The 24244-nt window shown below is 48.4% G+C and overlaps 1 protein-coding gene across 4 annotated transcripts in view; it reads left to right on the top strand.

Moving 5' to 3' along the window:
• Positions 1 to 24244, top strand: part of PLXNA1 (plexin A1) — a 243389-nt gene that overhangs the window by 45239 nt on the left and 173906 nt on the right. For all 4 annotated transcript variants that reach the window (XM_029050206.2, XM_029050204.2, XM_029050202.2 and 1 more), the window contains exon 3: positions 2326 to 2508. In XM_029050206.2, the coding sequence (XP_028906039.1) occupies positions 2326 to 2508 (183 nt within the window). The remainder of the gene's footprint in view (positions 1 to 2325; positions 2509 to 24244) is intronic.

The following is a 24244-nucleotide window of genomic DNA, read 5'->3' as shown; positions in this document are numbered from 1 at the left end:
GCAGAGCACTTTACTAGACAGCTCTCCCCTTCCTACCTAACCTCGCTAATCTCCCACTACAACCCAGTCTGCACACTAGGCTCCTCCAATGCTGACATGTTCACTGTGCCTCGATCTCATCTGTCTTGCCTCTTGTCCATGTCCTCCCTCTGGCCTGGAGCTCCCTCCCCCACCATATATGCCAGGCCACCATTTTCCCCACATTCAAAGCCTTATGAAAATTACATCTTCTCCAAGTCGCTGTCCCTGGCTAACCCCTCATTTCCCCAACTATTCACCCTCTCCTTTGCATCACTTATTTACAAGGGTTTGTACTCCTTAATCACTTTTGATACTCACCCCATCCCACTCCAGCCCCACATCACTTACGCACATTGCCTTATATTCTGCCATTTCCTCTACCTGTAATTTATTTTAATACCTATCTCCCCTTCTAGACTCCTCAAAGGCAGGGATTGTGTCTGCCAACTCTGTTGTACTGTACTCTCCCAAGTGCTTAGTACAGTGCTCTACACAATGTAAGCACTCAATAAATATCATCGATTGGTAGGTGCTTAGGAGAGTACCATAGTTAGATTGGGCCTAACTCTGACCTGTGCATTTTTTTCCTCCGTGTTTAATTCATTGCTCTACACACAATAGGCACTTAATAAATACTACTACTACAATAAAAGAAAAAGACCATCATTTGAAACATGCACTCTAATGGCAAAATCATCTTGGCAGAACCCTTGCCAGTCAACTAAGCCATCATCTGCCAATCTTTTTTAGAGCACATGGGAAACTTAGGGTATCATGCAGGGATTTCCTCAAAGATACTGAGAACTGATGGGAAAAGGGATTCTGGATAGTCACAAAGGGCAGATAATCCTCCTATCAGTGTTCTTTTGGCCAAGGATGGCTTAGGTTAGAAGTGCTAAGAATCTCCATGGATTTTCTTCTTGGAAAAGGCATTCCTTGAATAACACCCACTTCCCTGATTAGGTCATCCCATTAGTCACTCTTAGCACTTATGTGTGTTTAGGTTTGTTTATTCCACTTATTTTTTTCATTGATTGCTATTTTAGTTATCAGTTCTATCTCTGCTCTCGCTCTTGTTCCGACTGTGTATGTACTATCTGTGTCTGCCTGCCTTCTCCCATTCTGTTTGTTGTGGGCAGAGAGTGTGTCTGTTATATTGTACTCTTCTGAGCATTTAGTACAGTGCTCTGCATACAGTAAGCACTCAGTAAATACAAATGACAGAGTTCTTAGAGGCCAGGGACCACATTTTGTACTTCTCGTGTATGCTTCCACATGCCAAGTACAGTGTTCAGCACGAGCTCAGTATATTCTGATGATGGTGATGATGATGAGCAGGATGATGATGATGATGATGATGGTGGGTTTAAAATAGTACTCAGTGAGGGAAGGGTTGGAGGTGCCACTCCTTCCTGCATCAGGGGAGAAAGAGGAGATTTCAAGTGCTCCAGGGCCTCCCCATCGCTGCATGACCACACAGGTGTCCTTGGTATTTGAATATGATGCTCCCGACAATTAACTTTAATCCACAGGGGCTGACAAAATGATCAAAACATGTGGCCATATAAGATTTCAGGGCATATAAGATTTGCCTTTACTGTACATTAATGTTTGCTATTTGCAGTGCCTGGCACTGTTTGACTCTCCATGTGAGTCTCCCATTCTGCCTTGGGAAAAAACCCACCTCATTCATTGGTGACTCCCACAGGCCAGAGTTAGGCTGGGTGCAGTTGTCTCCCAGTGGTCCACTGCTGTGCTGTGTGGTTTGAGGTGGGGATTCATTGTATCTTTAAAGCATAGGGCCCTTCAACTCTGTGGGGACAGGATGAAGTAGTATGGCCTAGTGGAAAGAGCACGGACCTGGGAGTCAGGGACCTGGATTCTCATCTCGGCTCCACTTGTGTGTTGTGTGACCTTGGGCAAGTCCCTTCATTTCTCCAGGCCTCACTTTGCTCATCTGTTAAATGAGGATTCGGTACTCGTTCTCCCTCTCACTTAGATCGTGAGTCCCATTTGGGACAGGGACTGTATCCGACGCGATTGTCATGTATCTACCCCAGTGCTTAGTACAGTGCTTGGCACATAATAAGTGGTTAACAGCTACCATGATTATTATTACTGTGCGGCACCATTTTCCTCATCTGCTCACTTAGACCCTGCCTCTGGTGAAAAGAGTTGCCTGGTCCCCTTTCCAGCCCTCAAGGAGGTAAGGTGAGGATAGACCAGTGCTGCAGATCCTTGAGATTGCTGTCAAATCATGTGGACCGGTATCTCACGTCTGTCTCTGCTTCACCTCCTCTACAGCCCTTGCAGATCGATGACAACTTCTGTGGGCAGGACTTTAACCAGCCCCTCGGTGGCACAGTTACCATCGAGGGCACCCCACTCTTTGTGGACAAGGAGGATGGCATGACCTCAGTAGCCGCCTATGACTATCGGGGCCACACCGTGGTGTTTGCTGGGACCAGGAGTGGTCGGATCAAAAAGGTAAGACACCATCTATATGTGTGGGCTGAGATGAATTGGGCCATGTTTAAGGGATGATGTTAAGAACTGATTACTGTAAGAGCGTAGAGCACTGGGGTTGGGGAACTGGGGTTGGACGGAACCAGTTAAATAACAGAGCTGGGTGATGTAGGGATCTCTGAATGTGTTGGGTGTTCAGATTTGTAAGATAGATTTTTAATGTGAGGGGATTGGGTGGGGGGAATAAGGGATATTGGGCATTGAGGGTATTGTGTAGATGTTGTGGTATAGTGGAGGGTTTTCTGTATTGTGGTTCCGAAGGGAATTTGTAGTTAGTAAAATCGTTCAAGAAGTATTGAACTTCTTGGAAGAAACTGGCAGGAATTAGAGACATCTCTCTCCCCATTGATCTCTTACAGCCTCCCTCATGCCTGGAACTCCCTCCCACATAATATCTGACAAGCCAGCATTTTTCCCATCTTCAAAGCTCTACTAAAATTCTATCTCCTTTAGGAAGCCTTCCCTGACTAACCTCTCTTCTCCTCATCCTCCTTTTTGCATCATCTAGGCATTTAGGTCTGTACCCCCTAAGCACTTTGATACTCCACCCCATTCCAGCCCCACAGCACTTATGGACATAGCCTTATACTCTGCTGCTTCCCCTATCTGTAATTTCTTTTAATGTCTGTCACCCCCACTAGACTGTAGGGTTCTTGAGGATAGAGATCATGTCTACCAACCCTACTGTATTGCACTCTCCCAAGTGTTTAATACAGTGCTCTATACACCACAATTTCTCAGTAAATAACCATAGAATGACTGATTTGATGATATGAGAAGACAAGTTTTCCTCAGTGTGTCAGAGTTAAAATGACTGTGGGATAAGAGTGGCATTATGTGCTCCATTTCAGCCTCCTTCCCCTTATTCACCCTCTGTGCTCATGATGCCTGCATAAGTTTGAAATCCTATGTAAGGATTTCCATCTTATTGTTTCAGACTTAGGGTATGGAGGAAATACCTATAGATGTGTGTGTGTGTTTGTGAGCACGCATTCACACACACATGTCCTGCCCTGACCAACATTTAGGGGCATCCAGGGATGTGCCTGCCTTTCTTGTCCCCAGCCGGACTGGCCATAATGAATCTGGATGGTCGGGTGGCTATTTGCTGAGGTTCGGATGTTCCTTTGGGCCTAGCGGGCTTTTATATGTTGTAGCATCTGCTCTGGCCTAAACTCTGACCTTATTTCTCAACATCAGCCTTTCATCCCCATGTTGGTTGAAAGGAAATGAAGCAGAGAAGTCATCGTCATCATAGTCATTATCAGTGAATGCTTATTGAACTGATACTTGGGTCTCTCCCCTAAATAGAATCACTGATCTCTGCTGGGGATGGAAGAAAATGCATATCACTATCGCCAGTGTTGCCTGAATGCCTACTGTGGGCAGAGCACTGTACTAGGATCTAGGGAAATGTACAGAAGAAATTCAAGATTCAATTCCCACACTCAAGGATCTTACATTCTAGTGGGGCGCAGGGTCAGGCAGGCATAAGTTTCCAGATCTACTGGAGTCAAGAGGGAGAGAGTAGTAGTAGTAATAATAATAATAATAACTGTGGTATTTAAGTGCTTACTTAGTGCCAGGCACTATGCTAAGCACTGGGGTAGAAAAAAATTTGTCAGGTTGGACACAGTCCCTGTCCCACATGGGGCTCACAATCTTAATCCCCATTTTACAGATGAGGGAACAGAGGCACGGAAAAGTGAAGTGACTTGCCCAAGGTCACACAGCAGACAAGCCGGGATTAGAACCCAGGTAGTATGACTTCCAGGCCCTTGCTCTATCCTCTAGGCCCCACTACTTCTCTAGTAGAAAATGAAGTTTTGCTGTCATTATTCCTGAAGCAGGACCCCCACTGGCCCATCTACCTGTGCTGTGCTCTGAAGAAGACTGGCACCCTTGGCAAGAGTGCGCTATCATTTCACTGCTGCCAAGACCAGGAGGGAGCCTCAGGGATTGCGGCTGGCTCTCTTCCCATATCCCCACCACTGGAGAGTGAGATGGGATTCCCTTTGCCCGGTTGGCCAGCTGGTTGGTGGAGCCGGGCCCACCCTCCTAGAGGGGGTCCGAGCTTGCGTCCCGTGGGGCTGAGCCCCACTGGGTCTCTGCGAAGCCATGGGACTGAGAGAGGGACCCTATTATGTGGGAGGGGTTGAGGGAGAGTCGTACTGGACTGACTCCTGCCGTCAAGGGCCAGGGCTCCCTGTAGGTGGGGTGGGGTTTAGTGCTTTTCTCCCCACTACATAACAAGCCTTTTGTGGCCAGTAATTAGCAAATAGCTCTGTGTGTGTGTGTGTGTGTGTGTCTGGGGAGCTTTCTTTCTTTATCTCCACAGGGCCTGGATTTCCTGTTATCATAACATATTTTCTATAATTACAGTTGCAAAGGCACTCTATAAACATCTACTACATTAACTGGGTCTCAAGGCAGAATTCTGGGGAGGACTTGGGTAACCCTGAGTTGTCCCAAGAGGGGAGGGAGATTCAAAGGGAGGCTGCCCTATTCTTCACTTGGGCTCTCCCCTGCTCTTCTTCTGTCAGGTATCAGAAATTAACTGTGGGATTTTACTTGTGATATTTGTGAAGCACTTAGTCTGCGCCAAGCACTGTTCTAAGTGCTGGGGTAGATCTAGCACTTAGAACAGTGCTTGGCACATAGTGAGCACTTAACAAATAGCATTATTATTATTAGGGTCAAACAAAGTTCTTGTCTCACACGGTGTTCACGATCTAATTAGGAGGGAATCTGGACCAGTATGCCCTGCCCAGGTGGAGGCCCACCCAGTTTCTGCTACCTCTTTGACAGCCCCCTTAGAGTTCTGTGCATCCCCTTCCCCATTCAGGTTGCTCTCCTCTGTCTGCCCCTTCCTAGGGGGCCGCGTCCTGGGAGGGGTCTCGAGTGGTGATATAAGATTTGGGGTAGGTGGTGGGAGCCGCACTGTGGCCGTGTGTTTTTCTAGTCATTTTTCTGAGGCTGAAGCCCTTTCCTGGACTTTTCCAGGAGTAGGTTGGAGCTTCATTCAGGAGAACCTGAGAATCGGTGAATCATATTTATGGAACACTTATTGTGTGTTGAGCACTGTACTAAGCTTGGGAGAGTACAGTATAGCAGAGTTAGTAGACACGTGGGGTAGCACACCTAACTTGGGCCCTTCAGAAAGAGTGATTCTGAGATTGATTCCTCAATGAGCTGTCATCATTTTCTTTTCAGATGGGGAGGGCAGAGAAGCAGTGTGGGATGGTGGATAGAGCATGGACCTGAGAGTCAGAAGGACATGGGTTCTAATCCCGGCTCCACCACTTTTCTGCTCTGCGACCCTGGGCAAGCTACTTAACTTCTCTGTGCCTCAGTTACCTCATCTCTAAAATAGAAATTGCCTGTAAAGCCTCTTGTGGGACATGAACTGCGTCCAACCTGTCTTATATCTACCCTAGCACTTAGTACAGTCTCTGGCACATAGTAAGCACATAATAAATACCATTTTTTTAAAAAAGGCACTCAGCGGTTTGGCCCTGGCCATTCTTGCATTTGACCTGGGAGAAAAGGAGCAGAAGGGAGATCAGCGGGGGTGTGAAAATTATGTCGATCTGGGGTTACTCAGTCGGGCCTGGAAGGAGAAAGGGTAAAAGGCCTTTCTGAGCCATTTTGAGAGATGGGCTCCTGGTAAGGACTTTCTGGCAGGCGGATGGGACAGACCCGTTTTCTGCATGGCCAGCTGGGGTGGGGATTGGGAAGGTGCTGGAGGGGGCTGGTCCCGGCGTCCCCTGCACTCACCTTGTCCCCTGCTGTCTCAGCACAAGGGTTGGGGCGAGGGGGTGTGGAGCCGGCAGAGGGACGTCTGGCTGAGGTTGGAGGGCTGGGAAAGTGCTGCCTCAGCAGATACCCGATCTTCCAGGGGGAGCCCGATGCAATCAGACCTTCCCAGAGCCTGGGGCCGCAGGGAGGAGAGGTGTACCGAGCAAGTCCCCACCTCCCTCCCTTGGACCTGCTCTGAAATCTGCTGATAGCAGGGAGCGGGAGGTTTAGCCTAGAGACCTCAGTGGGGCATTGAGACGGCAGAGGTCAGTCCTGAAGGACTCCCCTGGTTTTGTTTCCTGCGCCCTTTGAGTCTTTCTCAGGGATCTAAGAGTTAAATTATCCTCCCCTCCTCTCCCTCTCTCCGCCCTCTTGCACCTTAAACTAAATCCTTTGAAAGTGGGCCATGTTGGTGTCCTGTTCCTGATGAGGCAGCAGGGCCATTTGGCAGTGCCCCTGGCCCCGGAGAAGCTCAACTAAGGGACACATTGCTCTCCCCCTGGAGAAAGGGGCTGGAGAAAGAGCCCTGCTCTATTTCAGGGGCACAGTGTGAAGGGGAGTCTGTTCTTCCGTGACAGTCACTCCCGTGGATGGAATTCCACCACCATCAGCATCATCTTGCTCTAGTATGAAGATGCTAAATGGCCAGGTGGGACTCTGAAAGGAGGAAGCCCTTACTCGTATTGTTGTCCTAATTAACCCCATTTCTAGGGGGGAAGGGGGTTTTCACATTTGCAAAACTCAGGCTATAGTTCTTACCCCACGGCTGATTTTATGGGCGTGTGCACAGCCGAAATTTCCAACACCATGTTGTCCTGAATCTAGACAGGCTTGCATTGTCAAAAGAATGTTCCCTAATTCAATCAGTGGTATTTATTGAGTGCTTTACTATGTGCAGAGTGCTGGAGTAAGAGCTTGGGAGGGTACAGTACAATAATAATAATACTAATTATGGTATTTGCTAAGCACTTACTATGTGTCAACCACTGTTCTAAGTGCTGGGGTTTATACAAGGTAATCAGTTTATCCCCAGTGACGCTCACAGTCTTAATCCCCATTTTACAGATGAGGTAACTGAAGTACAGAAAAGTTAAGTGACTTGCCCGAGGTCACACAACAGACTGGTGGCAAAACCGCGATTAGAACCCAAGTCCTCTGACTCCCAAGCCCGTGCTCAGATTAGGTAGACACGATCCCTCTCCACAAGAATTGTACAGTCTAGTGGAGGATTTTACAAATCAATTCTGCCATGGCATTCTTCCTGCACACATAGTGAAGATGTGCTTTCTGGGAGAACTGAGTTTGTCCCTGTTCCAGTCCTCTTAGTGAGCTCTGAGCTGGCTCAAGTCGATATTCCCTTTGCCTCTGGGTTTTCACTGGCTTCTTCCCCACCCGCCCCCACAGGAGGAAGGGTCTGTATGTGGTCTGGGAAAGAAGAGGTTGCAGGGATGGAAGAGATAAATCCTGACTCATCCATCTCCCACTTCCAACCTGTGCTCATCTTTTTCTACCTTTCCTACAGCTCCCTAGTGCTGCTCAGATCAACTGGATTAGGAGCCCATAGATCCCTCTAGACTGCAAACTCACTGTGAGCAGGAAATATGTCTGTTGTATTGTCATATTGTACCCTCCCAAGAGCATAGTACAGTGCTCTGCAAATATGATTGACGGAGGTGTGCATGACTAAGCCCTCATTTCCTCTAACTTCCCTCCCCTCTATGGTGCCTATTCGCTAGGCTATATCCCCCTTAAGCACTTTGATAGTCACCCAGCCCCACACATCTCCTTATGCTCTACTATTTCCCTTATCTATAATTTATTTTACTGTCTTTCTCCCTCATGGACTAAGCTCCTTGTGGGAAGGCATCATATCTGCCAACTCTATTGTATCGTACTTTCCCAAGCTTTTAGTACAGTGCTTTGTACACAATAAGTGTTCCATAAATTCGTTCATTCAATCGTTTTTATTGAGTGCTTACTGTATGCAGAGCACTGTACTAAGTGCTTGGAAAGTACAATACAGCAGTAAATGCCACTGGTTGCTTGAGGGCTGCCTAGTTTTACGCATGTTGCACCCAGGTTGGGTCATATGTCCGTATCCGAATGGTGCCTCCCCTGTACCCCCCCCCCCCCCGTTCATAGACTCCTCCTCCTGCCTGGGGCAGGAGTGGGGGTGAAATGAAGACATTCTTCCCCTCTTAACCGTCCTGGTGGTGCGCTCCACTGTTCGCTCCTTCCGCTGTCCAGCCGTCCTCTTTTATCCTGTTATCTGGCAAAGCCTCCTCGGCTTCCAGGGTAACAGCAGGCCTCTGGGCAGGAATGGGGTAGGTTCTGGGGGAGGGGTGACTTGGAACAGAAAGAGTTTTTCTGTTTGTCCTCTCCTGACTAACCTCCCCTCGCATCCTGACAAGCCCCTGACAGTTGGGGCTGCCATACCAGGCGATGGCCTGAGCACCTGTTGTTGCTGCAGCTGCAGCCCGAGCTCCTGGCTCACCCCATCACCCAGCTTCTCCCCCTTTCTGTTGTCCTCTGTTCTGGATTCCCGGCAGTCGTTGGGCATCCCTCACCTGCTCCTGCTCTTCTGCCCCTCTCAGGACCATTCTTGCTGGTCAGTAGGCTGCCCAACTGACGGGGCAATGGGGCCATGGGGTCATAGGGCAGGAGGGGGTGGCATGAGCAGAACCAGCTAGGGCATCTGGACCACTGTTCAAGGAGAAGTCATCGGTCTGAGTCTTGTCTTTGATACTCTGCTTGTGGTGTGGTTTTCTTTTCTCTTTTTACATTCCAGTGCCTGTCAGTCACTCTCCCTATGTCTGCTGGAGGGGGATGAGGTTTTCCTGAATACCCCAAGGAAAGCGTGGGCCCCTAAACCCAAGAGAATCATTATCATGATCAAACTCAAGTGGCCTCTGCCAATGTCTCGGGATGGTTTCTCCAACCACCACTGGGTCAGGGCTTCTCACAGCCCTCTAGCTGGTTCTTTGGTCTCCTCTCCCTGCCTCCTTTGTCACTTCCTGGAATGCTCTTGGTCAGGTTTGTTTGCTCAGCCACAAGCGTAAGGAAAGAGATATTAAGAGGCTGAGGTGGGCACAGAAGGATCTGGCAAGGAAGGAAGGGTTTAACCTTTGGAAGCCAGGAGGCACCAGAAAAGAGCCTCTGTACTCAACTAGGGAGTGCCATCTTGGCACATTCCAGTGATGGGTATTCCCGACTGCTCTCCCTCTGCCCCGATGACTCCTCGATGGATTCCCGTGACAATACCCTTTGCCTCACCCAGCCAGGAACTATACCCTGGTACTTCCTATTCCTGACCCTCGCTAACTGTTTCCTGACTGGTCTGCTCTTAGACTTAGTCATAGTCCACTGTCTCACTGTGCGTATCAGGCAGAGGTGCCAAGCTTCTTCAGGCTTGTTCAAGGACTGTCTGAACCCCAGAAGCCTCCCCTGTAGTCCCAACTGCTCAAACTTAAACTGCTGAAACAAGGAAGGGAGTGCTTTGTGGGATGGGGGATTTTCCTCACGTACCCAAATTTGACTGGGTTTGGTTTGGGGCTGGCCCAACCTGGCTTTGTGGGAATTTTCAGTCTAGTGGGGAAGACAAGCAGTCGCAAGTGGAGAGATATCGGATACAAAGAGCCTAAGAGTAGGTAATAATAACCACACATGGATAAATAAATACATCCTTAACAAGTAAGCAGGCCAGGGAATACGGGTACTGAAGTGGTTGAGGGGGTGGCATGATCAGGAAGGTGTGTGAGGGGGAGGTTAATCAGGGAAGGCCTCCTGGAGGAGGTGGTTTTGGGGAAGGGCTTTGACGGCGGTAAGGGACATGGCTTGGCCAGCCTGATGGGGGAGGGCATTCTGGGTGAGGAAAGATAGGAACAGTGAGTCAGAGGTGGGAGAGTTAAAAGCAAAGGAGGGTCAGGGCATTTAGTGAAGAACATTAACTGGGGTGTAGTGGGGGAGGAGGGAGTTCCCAGCTGATTGAGAGCTGTGAAACTGATGGCAGACCTAGGTAAGGTAGTGGGCAAGTCTTCTGGAACAGAACAGAACCTCCTCCTTTCGGCCTGACCCTCCATTGATTCCCGAAACCAGCTGCTCATGCATGTTTTCTCTGTTCCTTGGACTGATCTGTGGGTGGTGTTGTGGTTTTGAAGAGGCTGAGGCCAAACTAAAACAAATTCCATATCTGCACTAAGAGAGAGCTCTTAGGAAAGGTTTGCTGGCTCCCGCCCTTTCCATTTATAGTTGGATGGGGCCTTGGCTGCTCTCATTTATCTCAGGAGCATCCCCCTAATCTGTGCAAGACTGGTGATATGTTGGTTGAGGGGGGCCTGAGGAACTGGGGTGAATAGGAAGAGGGAAGTCTCCTGATTGGGCATATCTTGGGCATATCCTTCTTTCCCCGAGAGTCTGAAGCAAGAGCAGAGCTACTTATTTGGGTCCAGAATGAAAATTGCCTGGCCTTTTCTGACCCCTCCTCTTTCATCTCCTTTTCCCCTCTGGGTCCACTCTGTGTTCTATTTCACCTGGCCTAGACCTAGTGGATTCCGATTCCTGGGTCTGGCCCGAGCCCGAACTTGTTGGGAGTCAAACATTTTATCGAGCTCCCCAGAAGTCAAGGTCCTAGTTGGAGTTGGCTGCTAGGACTTGTTAAATGAAACTTTACCTCACCTCATGCCATGTGCTCAACAAAGCTCCCACTGTGCTTTTCTTTGGGCTGCCAGACTGGGTCACCCCCTTCCTCCCAGAGGGCATGGGGCGGCCCTTATCCTGGCATCTGAGCAGGGGTGCTGGCAGTTTGCCATGGTTGTAGGCTGTCTGGTCTTTTCACACAGGGCAGTGGTGCCAACTTCTCTTCACTTAGTGAGTTGTACCAGGTCTTGGCTTTGTTACTTGTAAGCTACTGCTGCCCCATAGGTTAAGGTTGAATTTGTGCTCTGTGTGTGTGTGTGTCCCCGCCTGTGAGCATTTTGTTCACAATTAAAGGACTAAAACCCCTCTCTGGCCAGCTCTGGAGTAGACTCCTTTTCTGTTCCCTTCATCTTTGTCTCTGAGCAGAGGTGGGGACCCCCAAGATTGTGGGTTCTCTTGGGTGAATGATAAGAGGGGGTAGAATAACTTTTGTCTTCTCCGTTCTGGGCTCGGTGGAGGCCCAGGGAAGAGCCCTCAGCTAAGGTCCAGCTGACCCCCATGTGCCCCGGAGTGGGGAATGTCATATGGGCATCATGTGTCCAGTCACCTCCCTCTGGAGCTCCTGGAGATCATTTGGAGGGGAGCGCTGGACGGCTGACAAGGGATCGCTAACCCAGCTGTCTGGGGCTCACAAGGGCCTTTTGTTCTGCTGGCTCGCTTGCCTGCCGTTTCTCTCTTCCCCTTCCCCTCCCCTCCCCTTCCCTCTCCTCTTGGCTTCTTTTTCTGTCTTCCCTTTTCCTGCCTCTCCCCTCTCCTGCCTGTCCTCTTCTTCCCCAGCCTCCCCTTCCCTGCCCTTCCCCTAGACACACGCACACACACACACATACTCTTTATTGGTCACTGACTGACAGGCAGGTCCTGGCCTAGCTCAAGCAGACCATCCTGGCTGCCTCTTGATCCTTCCAGAACAGCTCTCTGTGGTCTGGGTTCCTCTGGGTGGGAGGTGGGGAATGGGGAGTGGGCACCAAAGCTGATTGTTTCTGGCTTTTTTCTACAGCTCCCCTCCAGGCAGGATACCTCATTGTGCCTGGAAACAATGAGAGAGTCATTGTTCTCAGTTCCCTATAGTGAGCAGGGGAAATGGGGTTGGGGGTAGTTAGGAACCTTCCTCCTATTCCCCCTACCCCCCACTCCCTCCCCTCCCCCTCTCCCAGGCGGGGATGTGGATGCCCCCAGCCTCTTTAACGATCTTTCTTGACAGGAGGCCCCAGAGACTGGCTGTATTGACAGCCGCAGGCCAGAGGTTAGTGCCTGCCTCTCCCAAGGATGTTACTCAAATTTCTCTCCCAATCCTGGGCCCCTCTATGGCCTCTGGAGGTGGTTAGACTAATGAGCCGACTGTTGAGGGAGGGGGGCAAACCAGGGTGGGGGGATGGGCCGAGCTCTTAGGCCTAGGCTTCTTCCAGTGGGCTCCTATCCCTCTCATTCCCACTGCCCCCTTTGATTTTTTTCTTCTTTCAGTGTGGGGAGGTGATTGTAGGAGGAGTCTTGTTCCACCCTTGTTATTGTCTCTGTGACCCATCCCCTCTTTTGGGGTCCCAGGCACCTGGTATTTTGACTGTGGGAGAGGGAAAGCATCTGGGTCTGCCAAGTTGCGGGTCTCACCTTTACAATATCGCCAAGATCCACCCTTTCCTCTCCATCCAAACGGCCATCGTGCTGGTACAAACTCTCATAATATTCCGACTGGATTATTGTGTCAGCCTCCTCTCGTATCGCCCTTCCTCCTTTCTCCCCCCACTCCAGTCTATTCTTCATTCCGCTGCCCGGATCATCTTCCTACAGAAACGCTCTGGGCACGTCACTCCCCTCCTCAAAAACCTCCAGTGGTTGCCTATCAACCTTTGCACGAAACAAAAACTCCTCATTTTTGGCTTCAAAGTCTCCATCACCTTGCCCCCTCCTACCTCACCTCCCTTCTCTCTTTCTACTGCCCATCCCGTACACTCTGCTCCTCTGCCGCTCACCTCACTGTCCCCTGTTGACGCCTATCCCGCCGTCGACCCCTGGCCTACGTCCTCCCGCTGTCCTGGAATGCCCTCCCTCCTCACGTTCGCCAAACTAACTCTCTTCCCCTCTTCAAAGCCCTCCTGAGGGCTCACCTCCTCCAAGAGACCTTCCCAGACTGAGCCCCCCCTTTCCCTCTGCTCCCCCTCCCCTCCTTCCCCTCCCCTCAGCACTGTGCTCATTTGTATATATTATTACCCTATTTATTTTGTTAATGAGGTGTACATCCCCTTGATTCTATTTATCTTGATGATGTCTTGTTTTTGTTTTGTTCTGTTTTGCTTTGCTGTCTCCTCCGTTTAGACTGTGAGCCTATCATTGGGCGGGGATTGTCTCTATCTGTTACCGAATTGTACATTCCAAGCACTTAGTACAGTGCTGTGCACATAGTAAGCGCTCAGTAAATGCTATTGTATGTATAGCTTGTCATACTATTGAATGAATGAATGAAGTTGGCCCCTTCTACTGGAGAGACCCCCCACCCCAGAGCAGTCCCAGTTCAGGGACTGCATGCAGGGGTGAGGTGAGCAGGGGAGCATGCAATGGATCCTTCTGGATCCTGGATGAGGGACCCACTTGCTAACACAACCCCAGCCCTTGATTTCCTGTTCTGATTTTCCCCCATTTCATTCATTCATTCATTCGATTGTATTGACTGAGCGCTTACCGTGTGCAGAACATTGTACAAAGTGCTTGGAAAGTACAATTCCGCAATAAGGAGAGACAATCCCTGCCCACACCGGGCGCACAGTCTAGAAGAGGGGAGAAAGACATTAAAACATGTAAGCAGCCATCAATATAAATAAATAGAATTATAGATATATACACATCAAAACAAGTAATCAGGCATCAATATAAATAAATAGAATTATAGATATGTATATATATATATATATATACACACACATACAAGTGTTGTGGGGTCGGGAGAGGGGGTAGAGAGCACAGAGAGTGGGTCGGGGTGATGCGCAGGGGAGGGGGAGCTAAAGAAAAGGGACATTTGTCTTCAGCTGTCTCCCCAGCACAGCTGGTCTAAGATCCTGAAGTCACCCTTATGCCACTTGACCCTAAATTCAACCCTAAGATCCTGAAGACACAGGGGATCCCACGTTGTACCTGGCCAGGGTTGAATTGCTACCTGTAAGGCCTTGAAAAGAGAGCATCCTGTCCTGAGCCCCGCTGATTGTCCCAAATTCTGCTGCGGGCACTCCTTCTTTCTAGTTCAGTGCTTTTCAACCAGTGGTACTTCCCAGCCCCCAAGCTCCTTAGCTAAACCCCGTGATATTTGCTTTGCTAAGGAAGGGTCAGGGTGACCCCTTGGCTTACTCAGTTGTTTCAGATCATTGGTGGATCTCCTCCCTTTAATGTGAAGGGGCTGTTTCTGTTCAAATTTCCATGGCTTGTCTAAATGTGATTGAGTTCTCCAATCTGAGTCTATTGGCTAGTCTCCCTTACTATCCTACCCATCCTGGGGACTGCTGTGGGTGCAGGAAAAGGGTCATGAACAACTTAACATACCAATGGAAAAATGGCTGAAAAGTACTGGGTGCTGGGTTTGAGCTCCTGTCCCTTAAAGTTTGCATTTTAGGCATGACAAGGATTGGGAGTGGGAGTGGGGGCTAGGGACTCTCCCAGCCAATGAGGACATTGTTCAGGGCTTACTCTTTCTCCTTTCTGTCTCTTCTCCTCTCCCACCAACTCCCAATTATTTCCCTGTTCTGTTGCCGAATTGTACATTCTAAGTGCTTAGTACAAGGGCTCTGCACACAGTAAGCGCTCAATGAATACGATCAATAAATACATACGATTGAATGAATTTCCCAAACTGTATGCTTCTCTTCTGCTCTGGAATCCCTTTTCCTAGGGCAGTGGTAGTGGGGGGGGGGGGCGGGAGATGGTTTCCTTTTTTGGATGATTTAAAGAAAAAGTTAGATTGCTGTTTGGCTGGGATGGTTATTACTGAGCCCTGCCTGAAGGGAGGGAGGATGGATTAGCTCATCCTTACAGTCTAAGGGTTCAGTGTTTCTGCAGTTCTGAGGTTCTCACTACAAGAAAAGGCCTCTTCCCCCAGAACTCTGTTCTATCCACGCCAGGTGGTATGAGCTGGAGAGTATGGAGATGAGGTCGCTCTTGTCCCAGCTATTGTTTCCAAACAGGGCTCCGGGCACTGATTACTTTTGATCATTTTGAACAGTGCAGTCGAGAGGTACCAGGTGTGGGGGCGGGCAGGGTGGAGGGGGAGAAAGAACTTCTTTCCCTTGATTGGGCATAGATGACCAGGTTGAGTGAGGGTTGTGGCATTTTGAGGTCTTTTTCCAGCACATAAGAACATAAAACCACGATCAAGATCATTACTGGTCCAGCCAGTCCATCCAGCCCATAGTGGCAACAGGGTGCTTGGAGGAACCATGTGATGGTCACCGTCTTTGACAACTTCTTTCATGGCTGGAGATGAGCCATCAAACATCCTTAACTTTTCCATCTATATTTCTAACTTTCCCACTAGTAAGAAATCCAATCAATGAAACATTGACATTTATGGAGGCTTCATATGTGCAGAGCACTGTACTAAGCACTTGGGCGAGTATAATAGAGTTGGCAAGCATGATCCCTGCCCTCGAGGAGTTTAGAAGCTAATGGAGTGTTTCATGATGTGAGCATCTGATGAACTGGATTCCATTTACACCCAATTTGTCTAATTTGCTTTCTCCTACAATCTCAGGATCAGGTTTCAGTTTGTGCTGAATTGGAGCTCAAGACTGGACTTTATTGTCCTGCTGAATTGTACTTTCCAAGTGCTTAGTACAGTGCTCTGCACACAGTAAGTGTTCAATAAATATGATTGAATGGAGGAGACAGACATTAAAATAAATTATAGATAGGGGAAGGAGCAGAGTGTAAAGATGTGTACATAAGGGCTGTGGGGCTGGGAGAGGAGTATCAAAGTACCTAGAGGATAAGGATCCATGTGCTTAGGTGACACACAACGGAGGGAAAATAGGGTGGGGAGATGAGTTAGGGAAGGCTTCTTGGAAGAAATGTGATTTTAGTAGGGCTTTGCAGATCGTAGAGTGGTGGTTTGATAGATACAAAGTGGGAGGGAGTTTCAGGCAGGCGGAAAGACCTGAGGAAAGAGGTCAGTGGCTAGAGAGAAGTCTCCAATATCTGCCAGTTTCCCATGAAACACACTACACAACTGCTCTGGCAGTAGAATTCCAAACGCTTACCACCCACTGTGGAAGTGTTTCCTTTTGTTTGTTTTGAATCTACCACCTTCATGCTTTGATGGATGCCTTCTAGTCTGCCTGGAGACCCTGGGCCAGAAATCAGGGCTGGAACTTGGAATCCCAGGTTTATTTTTTTGATTCTCATGTAGGTCAGGACTACATGGGCTCTGCCTCTGGGCTTTGTTTTTCTGCTGGTGTGCGACTTGGGAAATGCCAGGAGACCTTGACCCCTCAGGGATGGGTGGAGAGGTCTTACTGCACTCCTCAGCTCTCCTGAGGGTGTCCCCAGCCTCAGGAAAATAGGGTGCGGTGCTCTGAGACAATGAGAGATAAGGGTAGAAATAGTTAAGCCCCAGCAGGAAGCCCAGGATCAATGGGAGGAATACAATAGTTCAGGAAATGATGCCTGTCCTGGTCAGGGTTGGGGAAGACCTGCTGACCAGAAGACTGCCAGGAAATGGAATCAGATAGAGAAGTTTGAATTGGTTCTTGGAAGGTCTTAGTCATCCAGGAGGCCTGGAGTAAAATCAAATTTCTGGGCCTACCTGGCTTTGTGGTTAGTTGTCCTTCCAGGTTCTTCTGGAGTGGGGATGACCTAGACTGGCCCCCTCAGGCTGATCAGTTCTGGCTTCCAACCTTTGGACCAGAGTCTGTCTTGCCCACACTTTTGCCTCAGTTTTGGACTTGTCACCTCTAAGGTTGCTTTGGCCGCCATCTCCATCTGTGCAGTTTTCTTCACAGACCTGGGGAAATCTCCATTCACCAAGCCTTAGGTAAGGTAGGGGAAAGAACAATCGATAGGATTCAAAAACCAAGCCACACAGGTTTTAGGCTCAAAGATTCTACCCAGTCCCAGCTCCTTAGCTTCTGAAAGCCAAACTCAAGAATTTTGATGCCCTTTGGATGTTTCTCAACAAAGAAATCCAGTATCCTTCTGCTTGGCTGGCACCAGAGCTACGGTCCCACAAGGAAACTGGGGGGTCTCATGGAGCCCCATGTACTATTGTCCTTAGGAATGTCATTCTTCTAGGAACTTGGTAACATCAGGGCTCTGGGGAAAGGCATCTGGGTGGCTCTTCAGGGAGATTCATTCATTCATTCAATCGTATTTATTGAGTGCTTACTTTGTGCAGAGCACTGTACTAAGCGCTTGGAATGTATAATTCGGCAACAGATCCCATCAGAGATGATATGGATTATGTTCAAATGTCCTGTATCGCTTGAACCTTGGGGTTCTTGGTTACTCTGGGCACTGGCTGGGAGACATGCTTACCCATATTCCAGTCTTCAGCCATAGTCTCAATTGCCTCCCAAAGCAAGCCCGAGGAAGTCCCCTAGACTGGAGAATTACCACCAGGAAGGATAGCAGGACGTGTCCACTGTGAAGACTCTAGATGAGCCAACCTTGGTCTTCTGGATTTGGAGCTGGGGGGTATGCAGAGAATTGAGTTTGCTGTGGCCTCTGCCTAATCTCCCATTCTGGAGCCACGATTCACTTGTTTTGCATGGTTTTATTTGTCTGGACACATCAGGACTGGTAATCGGGAGGGTGGGAGGGGGAAGAAGAGGAGGGGTGGGGGTAAGGGGGGCAGGCAGAGAAGCATGACCAAGGAAACGGAGGCCTGTGCAGGAGAACTGAAGGGCAGAAGCAGAGCCAGGTGGGAGGCTGAGACCTAGGCCAGCAGGTGATATGTTAAGGCAGGAATGCACTTGAACTGTTTGGGAGGGGTGTTGGGGGAGGGGCATTTACCAGGTTGGAATGGAAGTACATTTGCAGAGCCTAGGTGGGGAGCTGGCATGGCCCCAGGTGGCATTGTGCCCAATGGAGAAATTCCAAAGTGTCTGCAGCCCAGGAACTGCAGAGCCCTGAGGGCTGAATAATGATAGTGAGGGCCAAATTCCTCCTTTTCTTCCATCCTCCTTGCACGGGATTTTTTAGATCTTCTCCTTTCCTCCCTCAGACTTCAACCTCTTTCCCTGAAGCCTTCCAACGCTTGGTGGATCTAAGAGGCAACGGCTAGACAGGGGAGATCCCAGAAGGAGGCCCTAGTTCATTTTGTTCCCCTTTTCACCACTCTGGGTTTGCCCAGCTTCTCCCTTCTCAGCTCGCTGACTCTCGCTACAGTTTGACTGATGAGCATTTCTTGTGCCAGGAAATGCATTGGATGCTAATTCCATGCCTGGTATTGATTAGGGGAAACTGTTTTTCCACCTTATTATAACCTTAGTGAAAATTAAAGGGAAACTTCAAGATAAAAAGCACATTTCTCCTTCTCTCTTTACCCTTCCCTGGATTACTAATTACCCCCACTTCAGGTGATTAAAAGCAAAATCATGTCCTAAATATTCTTTTCTTAGATGGGCCACTGGCCAGGGGGCTGTTTACCCTGGTGGCTGTTCCTTCAGACGGAAACAGGGGAGGTCTGAATGCTTCATTGCACGTTAGGTTTTTCTGGTGGCTTCATTTCTTGGATTCCTGAACCAGTGAATATTGGAGTTGGAATACTGGCAGGAAGGGCCAAACTCAGCCCTTCCTCTCTCCCCATTCACCAAAAACCAAACCAGCTTTGGACAAAATCCAGCCAGAAATTTCTGTCCCATGTAGTATGATGAAAATATATATATATGTATATATACATATATATATATATTTTAGCCACCCCTCTTGGAGCTGGGAAAGGAAGATGGCTCTTTGGTTGCCATTTTTTGGAGGGGCTGTGGTGGAGGGGGCAGTAGGGGGAGTGTTAACATTTGTTTGTTTTTGCAAGCACCTTCATTAGTCCTCTCTCTTTGTAGCATGAGACTATATTTCCACCCCCTCCTCTCTGGGGAGGCAGCAGGTTATCTCATTTCCCACCTTTTGGAAATAAATAAAATGCCTTAAATGAGTTAACTTAGAAAAGGCCCCCACCTCCACCCATGCGGCCAGCTGCCCTCCTCTGGCCTTGCCTGTAATTGACAAACTCATTGGAAGAACAAATGTTGCTGTAATTTAATTTTCAGACAAACAATAGTCCAGGGACAATGTTAAATTCATGAAACTGGCTTAATGTGATGAAATTTAATGAGGTAATTTTGCTCTACCCTCAGCTCTGCAGCCCCCAGTTGACTGCTGAACACCTCTCTTTCCTTCCCCTCAGAGATGGGTCAGTGAGGCCTACTTGGACCCTTCACTTCCTCTCCGTTCCCTCCCCCCGCCCCCCAATCCCTCAATGACTGGAAGATGAACTAGAAAATGTCACTTTCCCATCACAGGCCAGAGGGGTTATTCTGAGGGAAGGATTTCATTTGGACTGAGGTGTTGCTGGAAGAAAACAAAGGGGGTGCCTTCCTTTCCCTCATCTGCCCCACCTAACCCTAGAGGAATTGATGTCTTCTAGAGTCCAGTGTGGTCATTAACTTGTGAGCCCCACTTATTTCCCCTGATCAGAGACTGTAGATTTAATTGAGGGGAGAATTCTGGATTGAGAGAGGGTACCTTGGTTAGGAACATTTCCTGGGAGCATGGGTGAGCATGTGCTCTAATAATGCTAACTGAGGTATTTGTTAAGTGCTTACTATGTGCCAAGGACTGTACTAAGCACTGGGGTGGATACAAGATCATCAGGTCGGACACAAACCCTATCCTACATGGGACCCAGTTTTCAGTTTTCTACAGATTACAGATTAGAAAACTGAGGCACAGAGAAGTGAAGCGACTTGCGCAAGGTCACACGGCAGACAAGTGGTGGAACTCATGTTCTCTGACTCCCAGGCCCATGATCTTTCCACTAGACCATACTGCTGAACTGAAACTGTTTAGCAGACTGTACAGCAGATTCTAGACTGAAAGCTCATTGTGGACAGGGAATGGGTGTGTTTACTGTTATACTGTACCTCCGAAGCTCTTAGTACAGCACTTTGCACACAGTAAACGCTCAATAAATATGATTGAATGAATGAGTACGTGGAATTGGGTTGTGGTTCTGCTGACTGGGAGCTGAGCAGTTAGTCTGTGCAGGTTTCTCCTTGGGATGGCTAACTGAGGTGAGGGCTTGGCTTGGGAGATACGTTGTGTTTAGGAGTTGAGGAGTATTCCTCTCAGGATGGGGAGGACTGGGATGGTGAAAAGGCTTTGTTTCCTACACTTTACTATTTAATCAATCAATTATATTTTTTGAGCACTTCCTGTGTGCAGCTTGCTGTACTAAGCACTTGGGAGAATACAGTAAGACAGAGTATAAGAGAGACGTTCTCTGCTTACAAGGAGCTTACAGTATAGACGGAGGAGAACAGTCTATGGGGGAGAATGTAATATACCTAACTTATAGGGGTTTGTCTCCATAGAGGTGCAGTGTGCAGGACCTCTGCAGTAGCCACTTTTAGCTGACCAGACCCGAGGTCTGAGCGGGACTTGCGATGAAGGGATCCCGAAAGCTGAGCTTGTCATTCAGAGACGGTCCTCCTGGTCCGACCAATCACAATTTTGTGGGGTGGCAGAGGGGTAGGATGCTGTCAGAAGTGGCTTTGTTCTGGGAATCAATCAATCAGTAGTATTTCTTGAGCCCCTTCTATGTGCATTGTGCACTATACTAAACACTTGGGAGAGTGCATTCGAGTTAGTAAACACAATCCCTGTCCTCGAGGAGTTCAAAATCTAAGGTGTGGGAGCTTGCCAACAAATGAAGGTCTCAGGCCAATTATTTTCCTAGGCCAAATAGAAACAGGTTTTGATGTTAATGGCTGTGGAATGAAAATTGGGAGGCTTTGTTCGGCCTGAGCTATGAAAACTTTGGAATGATTTGCCGAGGTTGGTTTACTCTGACTTCCTTCCTCCAGCCAGCTGGCTCCCCATTCCAATCAGATAATCATATTTTTTGAGCGCTTACTGTGTGTAGAATACTGTACTAAGCACTTGGGAAAGTGCAATAGAACAGAGTTGATAGACAAGTTCCCTGCCCACGGCAAGCTTACAGTCTAGGTGGCTAGGCCTCAGCTTCATCCAGACACCTAAGGCAAATTCTCTCCTGAAACCCGGCTTCCCACTAACCCCGGCCTATCCTACTCCATCAGTCAATCAATCATTGACATTCACTGAGTGTTTACCTTGTACAAAGCACTGCACTAAGCACTTGAGAGAGTACACTACAAGAGAGTTGGTAGATGTGTTCCCTGCCCACAAGGAGCTTATAGTATTATGGTATTGGAGGCTGCTCTTATGATTATTATTGAAAACTTGTGGAAGGCAGAGGTCCCCACTGATTGGCATCTTTGAAAAAGGGAAAAAGGTATAATCTAGTAATTACACACCAGTCATCTTAACTTCTATATCTGGAAAGATACTAGAACAATTCATCAAACAATCAATTTGCAACCCTCTAGCATGACACAAGATACTGGGTAGCAACCAACATGGCTTTTTGAAGAGCAAATCGTGCCAGACCAATTTAATTTTCTTCTATTATTGAATGACAGGCCATGTAGACAAGGGGGAAGCAATAGATGTAATCTATCTAGGCCTCCGTAAGGGTTTTGATTCAGTGAGGCATGACATTCTCATCAACAAAGCTAGGAAGACACGATCCTCGACGAGACTATTTTCGATGGGTGCACAGCTGGCAGGAGAGTTGCAACTAAAGAGTGCAATGAAAGGTATCAATAGGTCAGTCAGCCTTAGGGGAGGGAGTGGGGGAGATCCTGGCTGTGTCTCCATTGGGGGAAAGCCTAATAGAACCTGCCTGCATTTCAGCAGCCGTAATAGCATCTCACACTAGCCAGCCAACCTTTGCAGGATTAGTCACAATTAAGCATTAGGTGGAGCTGCTCTCGATGTCATGAGGTTACACATGCCCCCTAGCTGACCCACCCACTGTCTAGAGATGCTGGCAGTGTGTAGAATCCCTTGCTCTGGGGCCAGTTTGGAGTTTAGGTCCTTCCCATGGCAGCCTCTGGACTAAGGGGCTGGGTAAAATCACAGTGCATTCCTTCAATCAAGTGGATTTGTTGGTGGGAGGGTTCCCGAGGCTTGTTCTGAGGTCGGAATAATGACCTGCAGTTTCCAAAAGGAAGGTCCCGTCAGCACGGTCCCACCCTATTAAAGTTAGGTTGGCAGCTAAGTGGTGTGCCCCATGCCGATTTGGGCAAGCCCTGAATTTGCAACAGTAAATTTCCTTTCTAAAAATATGCCTACCCCGTGCAGACAAGGCCACTGAACATCAGTTTGGGAGCTGGCATTATTTGATAGCTTTATCCATGACCTGGACGAGGGAATTGGAAGGAGGCTCAATACATTTGCAGATGACCTTGAAAATCAGAATAGAATTCAAAGTGAAGATTAGAGAACAGGCTGAAACTCAATATGGGCAAGCACAAAGTAGTGCATTTGAAGCCAACAAATGCATAACAGACATAAAGCGTGGAAAGTATGGAAGAAAAAGACCCCGAGGTCATCCTGAACCGCAAACTGAAAATGAGTCGGTCGGCAATGTATTGGTGTCATTTAAACAATGTGAAACTGAGATATATTAATAGGAGCATGATGTGCTAGAGCCGGAAATTATTCCTTCCGCTTTACTGAGTGTTGGTCGTAGCCTTATTATTGCGTCCAGTTTTGGTCACAGTATGTTCAAGAAGAGGTGGGGAAATTCAAGCGGCTCCAGAGAAGAGGTCCAGAAATCATTAAAGGGATAGAAAATAAAGCCTAGGAGAACAGGCTCAAAGCTCTCAGGTTGTTAAACTTGGAGAAGTAGAGACAGGAGAGACTTAATCTTCAGGTATATGAAGGGTTATTATGAGCAGGACATAGTTGTTCTTAAGCTCCCTAGAGGACCAGAAAAAGGAAATGGATTTAAAGAATAGCAGGAGACTTTTCAGTTAGGCATGAGGAAGACATTTTTTCAGTGCAGAGTGATTAAACAGACTTCCGGGTAGACTATTCTTTCAGATCTCCAAAAAGAGGAGAGAGATCCACCTGTCCTGATGGGAGGCAGGGGTCTGGATCAGATGACCTTTTGGGGTTCCTTCCAGCTTTTTGGATTCTATGGTTCTGGGCAGAAAGGAAACTGCTCGCAGGCCATCTGGCTAAGTCCTCCAGGGTTCAATTAGGAGATGGAAGGGACAGAACGCCAGCATTAAGACACTGTTGAGCACCTGGCACCATCACTAGCAGCAAAAAAGCCGGGTACCCCTGGCAGCAGCTGAGTTTGGCCCTGGGCTTTGAAATAGCAATGGTGGGTCATAAGGATGTTGTTGAAACTCTTGCGGCAGTCAACTGCATCATCCAGGTCCCCTCGTGGGGCCGAGCAATGTCACCACTGGGATGGAAAGGAATATGCCAAGTAGGGTTTGCTCTGGCATCCATCAATTAAGGGGTTAATGTGGGGCTTGGAGGGGCTGTTGATGGGAGGGAGGAGAGTTTCCTCTCTTCTTCCTAAGAAATTAGTCAGATCTGACTACTTTCCCTTGGGATTATTCCCTCCTTTCCCCCTTCCCCTCTCTTTTTCCTCTTTTTCTCCTCTCTTTCCCAACATCTTTGGGTCCCGAGGGCTCTCTGCATATATCAGCTCTGAAAGAGTGGGGAGGAGAACTGGAGCGGGGAGATGGGTTGCAGTGGGAAGAAGGATGGTAGTGGTTGTGAGTGGTCCCACTTTGCTCCTTGAGAATCTCAACTCTGCCCTTGCTTTTATTACCGTTGTAGTGAAAACAGTGCCAGGCACTGTGAACAACAAACTTGACAGCATGGCAAGGGATGGTTTTTGTGTGTTCACAGTTGGGTTGAAGCTGTGCGTCTCACATTGGCCTTTTGAGACACACGTGCATGCACACACACCTACACACATGTGAATTTCACTCTCAGTGGTATCTTTGATCATGAAGCCTAGCTATATGTGTGAGTATGTGTGTGAGTTGTCATCCCCACAGATATGATATATAAAGCCACCAAGTTTTCACTGTGATCTTGGGGATGGAAGTACCAGACTCTTTCAACCCTG

The sequence above is a fragment of the Ornithorhynchus anatinus genome, chromosome X1, assembly GCF_004115215.2.
Source record: "Ornithorhynchus anatinus isolate Pmale09 chromosome X1, mOrnAna1.pri.v4, whole genome shotgun sequence".
NCBI classification, from domain to species: Eukaryota; Metazoa; Chordata; class Mammalia; order Monotremata; family Ornithorhynchidae; genus Ornithorhynchus; species Ornithorhynchus anatinus.
The sequence above is the reverse complement of the archived record's forward strand: the minus strand, read 5'-3'. Positions and strand labels throughout refer to the sequence as shown.